Source organism: Prorops nasuta, unplaced genomic scaffold, assembly GCF_024137725.1.
Source record: "Prorops nasuta isolate Cenicafe-Biocafe unplaced genomic scaffold, Cenicafe_Pnas_1.2 PNAS00023, whole genome shotgun sequence".
NCBI lineage: Eukaryota > Metazoa > Arthropoda > Insecta > Hymenoptera > Bethylidae > Prorops > Prorops nasuta.
The window spans coordinates 2,821,945-2,830,819 of NW_027116820.1; the positions used below are offsets into that span (position 1 = coordinate 2,821,945).

At 45.8% G+C, this 8,875-nt stretch overlaps 2 protein-coding genes across 2 annotated transcripts; both read left to right on the forward strand.

Moving 5' to 3' along the window:
• The first annotated feature begins 240 nt into the window (after nucleotides 1-240).
• Nucleotides 241-984, forward strand: LOC136781593 (uncharacterized). The gene is made up of 2 exons (XM_066740486.1): nucleotides 241-445; nucleotides 515-984. Exons 1-2 carry the CDS (start codon nucleotides 241-243, stop codon nucleotides 982-984), a joined length of 675 nt encoding a protein of 224 aa, XP_066596583.1.
• Nucleotides 985-3,554: 2,570 nt separating this feature from the next.
• Nucleotides 3,555-4,370, forward strand: LOC136781594 (cilia- and flagella-associated protein 251-like). The gene has a single exon (XM_066740487.1). The coding sequence runs from the start codon at nucleotides 3,555-3,557 to the stop codon at nucleotides 4,368-4,370; it is 816 nt and encodes a 271-aa protein (XP_066596584.1).
• Nucleotides 4,371-8,875: the final 4,505 nt, after the last annotated feature.

Below are 8,875 nucleotides of genomic sequence, written 5' to 3' on the forward strand. Positions count from 1 at the left end.
CCATTCTTCGCGATCGACTTTTTAGGTTTCGTAGCCGTTTTTTATTCGGAGATATGTCCATTCCGTGGGAAATGGACCTTGACGTTCGGGCCGCCGGGAATCGAACGGAATCTTTTGAGAGTGACAATAGTGGGAATTCCTACTATTGGGACTCCATGCTCGCGCCCGACGTAATGCCTTCCCCACGACCGAATTTGACCTTCCCTTCGGATTGCGAACTATCCCCCCCCCCCTGCTGATATGCATGCCACCCCCGCGCCTAGACCACCCTTAGCTCCCCCCGTGGAACCTTGCAACACCCTTGGATCTCGGGACATCCAACTAATAGATTTATCGTGCGATGAAATCCCTCCCAACCCGCATCGGGAGGTGACTCAACTCCGTCGCAACGTAGTTAGTTTTTCCTCCCCCGTAGCGACCACAATTGCCGAGGACCCGAATTCGCGTTTTCAGGAATAAACGAGGACGGAAGCAGCTTACCGGACCAATCCCTTTTACCCTTGCTTATTTTCAGGAAGACCCGAATCCCGCTATGAGAATGTACCCTTAGCTCCCCCCGCCGATCAACCCCCACCCCTAACGCCTAAGTTATCTACATTTCAGGTTTCTTGTGCCCCGGATCGTGTGCCGTTACCCCGAACGCTACCCGTTACCCCTCTGACGCATCCACCCCCTACCCTGTACCAACCTACCTTCCCCCCTCCGTCCCGAACCACCCCTCTTCTCCGCAACCCTTCCCCCATTTGGAATTCTGCCTCAATCCTCCATAGTACGTACACTATGGCCCCATCCGGTCCCAATCCCCTTCCTCCCCCCGCAACCCCTAGATGGCACGGACCGAACCAGTATGAAGCGACGCAGCCTATGGCACGTCAGGCTTCATACCCAGTACGTTCTAACGCTGAATCTAGTGGCCCTTACTTCCCTACTCATACTCCCACCCCTACGCTCACCCCTACCCCTATCCCAGAAAATTCCAAATAACCTCCCCCACCTCCCCCCCCCCCAGAGTAGCACCCTTCGAGAGTTCGATCCTTACTACCTAAATTCCTCCCACCTGTCCGAGACCCTTACCCCAGAAATGAGCGCGTGGGATAGCCTCACCAAATATATCCCTGTTTTTACCGGACAATTCGACGAGGACCCTCGAGAGTTTCTAACCTCCTTGCACGAGTTGATCCAAGGTCGAAATCTAGCGGCCCCGGCCGTCTTACGCGCTCTCCCCTCTGCCCTCGCCGGAACCGCGTTAACCTGGTTCCGATTGGAAAGTCCCGCGTGGACAGAATATTATGATTTCGTCAAGGCTTTCTGCAAAACCTTCGCCATCAAGTACCCCGCCCATGTAATCCGTCAAGAAGCCTCTGCCCGGACCCAAGGACCACAGGAACGACCTCTGGATTTCGTCATGAAAATTAGGAGAATTTTGGAGCGAATGGACCCACCTATGGAACTGGAGCAGCAACTGGACATGGCGTACCATAATCTGTTTCCCCTGTATAGACAAAAGATAGCGAGAGAAGAGCTGTCCAGTTTCCAGGACCTAATCAACGAGTGCCATCGAGTGAACACCAGAAGGTTGGCTGATCGTTCCAAACATCCTCCCCCTCCCTTGCCCTTTGCGTCCCTATTCCCTACCGAAGCCTATAACCCCCTTACCAGTCCTCGTAACCCTGCCGTCCCCATCTAAGCCGAATTAACCCTAGTCCAAAGAAAAGAACCCACCCTCACCTTCACTCCCAGCCCCCCGACCCCTAACAAACCCTCCTCCCCGATACCCACCAAGTCCAAACCCTCCAAAGACCCCCGCAACAAACCCGCGAAAACCCCTAGCAACAGTACCCCTTCTTCCCTGCCGAATGCCCATCTCGACTCCAATCAACCCCTCCCTGGAAGCCCAGCCACTGGAGATACGGATATGCAGAAGATAAGGCCACCCCCGGACACCTGCTGGAACTGCCATCGCCCAGGACATCACTTCACCCTGTGCTCCCACCCCCGAGGGAAATTTTGTTACCGCTGTGGACGGATGGGCACTGTCACCGAGACCTGCCCCAACTGTAAGGATAAGCAGAGCTCAGGAAATGAATAATCGGGACATCGTTAGGACTCGACGATTCGACTCCCGCCCCGAAGAGTGCCAATACCGCCCTGGATTCCTTCCCCGAACTCTCCCCTGCCTCCCCCTTTGAGCACGATCCCAGATATTTCCTGAATTTACGCATTGGCCAGAGTAGTGTGGCTAGGAGGATTCTATGACCGGGGGGCGAGGGGGTCGGGGTTCCGCGGGGGAAGGGGAGGTAGGGGAAATACCCCCACTCCAGGGTGGTGGGGGAAAATTAATCACGTGACACCCCGATGGTGGGGGAAACTTAAGCACGTGACCCCCCTAGTGGTGGGGGAAACTTAAGCACGTGACTGCCCTGTCGGAGAGGGAAAATCATGACACCCCTGGTGGAGGGGGGAAAATTGAGCACGTGACAGCCTCTTGAACACCCCCCCCCACCCAAACGTCCCAGCTCTTTACGCGAGAGATATAAGAGAGAGAGAGAGAGAGAGAGAGAGAGAGAAAGAGAACACATATTTTAAAATTAATTTATTATGAAAGGAATTGAGGGAACGTATAAATACACGTAGATTTTGGGAAAAAGCCTTGCTTTATTATTATTATTTAAAATACATATTTTTCACAATATTCACTTTTTTTTTTTTTTTCTAATAATCTGCAGCGATATAGCTGGGCTCTGCGTGTTGTTATTGACCCATGCAGAGACACGGAACCCAGGTAATTTGTAAGTAATCTGACTCGAGAGAAACTTTGCGCTGTTCTTTGGCCAACGTAACATCTTTCTTAATCAAAATAAGAAGAACCATACCCTCCGAATAATCTCCGTATAGAGATTTTTTTTTTCCTATTGTCTTTTACCTATAGGTTACAATCACAATGGAAATTCATCGTAAGTAAGAAAATCTTAGAAAATTACTCTTTCCAAGAAATACGATAATATCGTTTTTTTTCTATTGAGTTATACTGTGATAAACCTGTAGGTCGATCACAATGGAAATTCATCGCAAGTAGAGGCGGGGCAATTAGTGGAAGCTTGAGAGTCATATAATTGTTGGTGAAAGAAGAGGTATAAAAGAGGAGAAACTGAAGTAGAAGGAAGAAACAGAAGGGGCAAGAAAGGTAGGGGATAGGTTTGGAGGTTAGGTGAAGTGACAGGATATAGAAAGTTAGAGCGGGAAAGGAAAGATAAGGAAAGGAAAAGTGACATCTGTAGGAGAAAGGAGGAAAGGAAGGTCGGTAAGGTAGGAAGGGATACGTTTTGAGGCGGGAAGAGAGGAAAGGGCAGAGTAAGGAGATGGAGGGAAGGGAAGATGCAAGAAAGGAAAAGGGAAGGGAGAGGCTAAACTTAGGGAAGCTGGGAAAGGGAGAAGGTAGAGGGGAAAGGGGTAGGGCAGGAAGTACGGGAAGTATAGAAGAATATATGAGGGGGAAAAGAAAGGATAGGGAAGAGGAAGTAGGGGAGTGATGGATCTTTCAGAAAAGTGCGAAGATGGGAAGGACGCCGGAGAAAGGAATGGGGAGGGGGATGGAAAATATAATGGAGGCGCTAAATGAGATTAAGGGGAAAATAGAGGGATGGGAGGAAGGAAAAAAGGAAATAATAAGGAAGATGGAGGAGGTGAGAGGAGAGATAGAGAAGGATAGAAAGGAGTGGAGGGGGGAGTTAGAGGATTTAAAGAAAAAGATGCAAAAGATGGAAAGAAAAGAGAAGGAGAATAGAAAGGAAGGAGGAGGAAAGGAGGAAAGAAAGGAAGAGGGTAAAGAATTAGAAGAGAGAATAAAAAGATTAGAGTGGGAGAAAGAGAAGAAGGACAGAGAAAATAGGAAGAATAATATAGTAATATGGGGAATGGAAAAGGTGGAAGGAAGTGCGAGTGAAATGAGGAAAGAGGTGGAAGGGATAATGGGAGTAATAGGGATAAGAGAAGGAGTGAAAGGAATAAAGAGGGTAGGTGGAATAGGAAAGGGAGGAAGAAAGGGAGTGATAGTAGAGATGAAGGATTGGGAGGTGAAGAAAGAAGTAATGAAAGGAAAAGGAAGGCTAAGGGGAAGGAAGGAAAGAATAGAGGAAGACATGACATGGGAAGAAAGGAGGGTGATGGAGAGAATAAGAAGAATAGCAGAAGGAGAAAGGAGAAAGGGTAGAAGGGCTTATATGGGGTATATGAAAGTGTGGATAGAAGGGGAAGAGTGGGGGTGGAGAGAAGATAAGGGGGGCTGTGGAATGGAGCAGGAAGGAAGTGGGAAGGAGAGAGAAAGGATGAAGGAGAAAATTTTCGAGAGAAGGAGAGAGGGGGAGAAGTGAAGTGATAGAAGGGAAAGAATTGGGAAAATAAATGGAAGGGAAGAGAGAAGGATTAGAAGAAGTAGAAGGGAGGAAGGGAGAAAAAAGGAAAGGAAGAAAAATAGAGATTGCTTTTTGGAATGTAGCGGGAGTGGGAAGCAAGGAAGAGGATTTTTGGAGAAAAATAGAAAAATGGGATGTAATATGCATGGTGGAAACGTGGATGGAGGAGAAAGGATGGAAGGAAGTGAGTAAGAGGGTGCCGAAAGGGTATAGGTGGTGAAAGCAATGGGCGAAGAAGGAGGAGAGGAAAGGAAGGGCGAAGGGAGGAATATTGATAGGGGTAAGGGAGAAGTTGGAGGGAAGGGAAGAAGGAGAAGAGGGGAGACATGAGGGGATAATGGAAATAGGAATAAAGATAGAGGAAGAAGAATGGAGGATCATAGCGTTGTATGTAGGGAAAGGAATGAGGAGCATGGAGGATGGTATAAAGAGGGCAATAGAGAGAGGGCAGGGAAAGAGGTGCATTGTAGGAGGAGATTGGAATGTGAGAATAGGTGAAAGTGAGGAGAAGGAGAAGAGAGTGAGGAAATGGAAGAGAAGAGAAGATCAAAGGATAAGGTAGTAAATGCGGAAGGAATGAGGATGATGGACATAATTGGAGAGATGGGAATGGAAGTATGGAATGGGAAGGTAGAAGGAGACAGGGAAGGGGAATTTACGTATGTGGGACACATGGGGGAATCGGTGAGAGACTATATGGTAGGAGACAGGGAGACGAGAATGAGTGTGAGAGAGGTGGAGATAGAGGTGAGGACGGAGTCGGACCACTTGCCGATAGTAGTAAGGTTGGTGGGGGAAAAGAAGAAAGGAAGAAGGAGAAGAGAAAAGGTGAGAATAAGAAGGGAATGGAAAGAGGAGGTGATGGAAGAGTTTAGAAGGAAAGTGGAAGGCATGGAGGAAGGGAAAGGGGAAGGGGTGAAGGAAAGGTGGAAGGAGCTGCAGGAGAAGATGAGGGTAATAGTGGAAGGAATAAGAGGGAAAGGGAAAGGAGGAAAGGAAAATGAGAGAGGGTGGTGGGATGAAGAATGCAGGGAGGAAAAGAAAAGATTGAGAGAGGAGATGAGGAGATGGCTGAGGGGAGAAAGTAGGAAGGAAGATTACAGAAAAAAGAAAAAAGAATACATGAAAAGGTGCGAGGAAAAGAGGGAGAAATGGAGGGAGGAATGGTGTAAGGAAATAGGAAAGGCATGGAACGAGAAGGAAGTATGGGAAATAATAAGAAGGAGTAGGGGGAAGGAAGGGAATAGGGTAGAAGAGATTAGGATGGATGAATGGGATGAGTATTTCAGAGAGCAGCTAGGAGGGAAAAGGAGAGAGGAGCGAAGGATAGAAAAGGGAAGAATAAAGGGGAGGAGGAAGGGGGAAGGGAGGGAAATAAAGAAGGAAGAGATAGAAAAGCAAATAAAAAGGTTAAAGACGGGAAAGGCAGCCGGGGAAAATGGTTTGGAGAATGAGGTATGGAAGAATGGAGGGAAAAAGGTAGTAGAGGAAGCATGGAGAATATGCAATGCGGTATGGAGAGGGGAAGGATGGCCGGAAGGATGGGAAATGGGAATAATAGTTCCGATAAAGAAAAAAGGGGAAGGAAAAAGGGTAGAGGATCATAGGGGAGTCACACTAATGGACACAATGGCGAAGGTATATGCAGGAGTGCTGAGGGAGAGATTAGAAGAGGAAATGGAAGAAAAAAGAATGATAGGAGAAGGACAAACGGGTTTTAGGAAGGGGAGGGGAGTAATAGAGAACATATACACGCTGAATTATCTGATTAACAGGGAGATAGAGGAAGGGGGAGGGATGGTAGGGTGCTTCCTAGATTTAAAGGCGGCTTTTGATATGGTAGATAGGATGAAGCTATGGGAGGTTTTGGAGAGGAAAGGGGTGACGGAAGAATTAAGAGAGGCAATAGAAGGGATGTACGAGGAGACGGTGTGTAAAGTAAGAAGAGGGAGGTATACAGGAGAGAAGTTCTGGGTAGAGAAAGAGGTAAGGCAGGGGTGTCCAATGAGTGCAAAGCTATTTATAATTTATATGGCAGAGATGGAGGAGAAGTTGGAAGAGAAAGGGAAAGGAAGTATAAGATTAGGGAGGGGAAAGATACACTGCATGATGTATGCAGACGACATTGTGCTGATGGCAAAGGAGATGGGAGGGATGAGATTAATGTTGAGGATAGTGGAGGATTTTTTGGACGAAAGGGGAATGGAGTTAAATGTGGAGAAAACGAAGGTAGTTAGGTTTGGAAAAAGGGTGAAGGGGGAGGTGAGGTGTAGATGGAAGGGGAAGTGGATAGAGGAGAAAAGACAAGTAAAATATTTAGGGTATAGTTTTAGGAGGAATGGAAGGCAAGAAGAGCAGGTAGCGGAGAGGATTAGGAAGGCGGGAGCAGTGATGAGGGAATTGTGGGGGATAGAAAAGAGAATGTGTAGAGATAATTTTGAGAGGAGAGTATGGCTATATGATAGGATGGTGTGGCCGGTACTGGAGTATGGAGCGGAAGTGTGGGGCTGGGAGGAGAGGGGAAGAATAGAGGCGATGGGGGAGAGGTATTTAAGGTGGGTAATGGGAGTAGATTGGGCAACGCCGGGGTATAGTATAAGGGAAGAGTGTAAGAGAGGAAAGATGAGAATGAGAACGGCAAAGAGAGCGTGGGATTTTGAGGAAAGACTGAGAGAGGGGAAAGGGAATAGATGGGCAAGAGAGTGTTTGAGAGAGGTAGAAGAGAGGGAAAGGAAGGGAGGGAAGAGGTCAAGATGGGAGGAAGAGAGGAAGAATTTTATGATGGAAAGGGGAAGAAGGAGAGGAGGAAAGGAATGGGAGAGCAAGGAAGGGAGAGTGAAAATGTGGGAGGACTTGGAGGGGGAGGAAGCCAAAAGAGAGGAGAAAGAGAGGAGGGAAAAAATTGAGAGATCAAGGTATAATAGGTGGTACAAGGAGATAATGGAGGAAGAAAGGCCAGGATATCTGAATGGAGGAAGGAAGGAAGGAGAATGGAGAAGGCTAGCAAGGTATAGGATGGGGAATGAGATGAGGGAAGGAGCATATTGGAGAAAAGAAGGGGAAAGGAAATGCAGAGTGTGTGGGGGGGAAGAGGAAAGTTGGGAGCATGTGCTAGAGAGATGCACAGGGGAAGGGGAAGGGCGGAGAGGGGTGGGGGAGAAGGTAAGGGAGATTTTGAGAGGGGGGGATGAAGGTATGAAATGGATAAGGAAGATGGAAGAATGGAGAGGAGAGAAAGGATGAGCCGGAAGTGAAAGTCATAAAGAATGGAAGAATGGGGAAGGATGGATGAATGAATGAAGGCAATGGAAATTATCGCTCTCTCTCGGAATGGAAAATGTAAAACAAATAGGTTAAGGTAGAATAAGAGATGGAAGTGTGAGTGAGAAAGGAGGAAGAGTGGAAGAATGTAATGGAATGAAAGTGAGTGGAGAGGAAAGGAATGTGGAAGTAGATATAAGAAGTATATGTAAGGATAAATGTAAGGAATTTTTGTAGAAAGTTGTAAAAAATAGAAAAAGGCGGAACCCGAAAAGGCGCCAGGAAATAAAAAAAAATTCATCACAAGTAAAAAAAAAAAAATTACCCCTTCCAAACATTGAAATTAAATACGCCTAATATACGATAATATCGTTCATATAAAAAGTCAGCCTGTTAAACGAGAGCTGCATAGCAGTATCACGGGTGCTTGACGTATTAAGAAAAAAATAAGTGTGTGATTAAACTCATTAAAAAGTAACTTGTTTGTTACATAAAAAAAAAGGTAAGGATTTTTTTTTCATTCGATTAGTACATGCATTATTTAATTGAGTTTTTAACTTTAATGAGACTAATCATTTTTTTTTTTTTTCATAGAGATAAAAATGAATTTCAATAAAATCAATGCTTTGGGAAGCGTCATTCCAAAAAATTTTGTGAAATTAAATAGCTTGACGGAAAATCAAGAGTACGATATTTCCGAAGTGGACAAAATTATGACAAAATATGGAATTAAAATCATTGTAAAGCTGTCAACTGCCGATTGGATATTTTTGCCTGGGAAAATGGCAAAATTGGCGGAAGATACGGAGCAGCTGCAGCAGCTACAAAATACTGCAGCAGCCAATAATTTAATAATGCTATACAAAGGAGGAAAATATCACAACGTGGAATTTAAATCTAAAGTTTGATAGGTATTTTGTATCCAAAAAAAATAATGAATAAATTTGTTGTTTATTATATATTTATTTAATAAAAATTGTTTTTCTTATTTTTTTAACTTACACTTCTAACAATATTCGTAAGAGGATTATATTGTACAATTTTATCGTGTATGATTAAACAATAGGCTGCAGTCTTATCCGGAATGATTTCCATACACTCGATCTCGAGTTTGACGTCGACCGTGCCGGTTTTTATGGACTCGTTCTGATGCGAGCAGTCGATGACGAAGAGCGGCCCGTATGTCAAAAAGTCCGTATAGT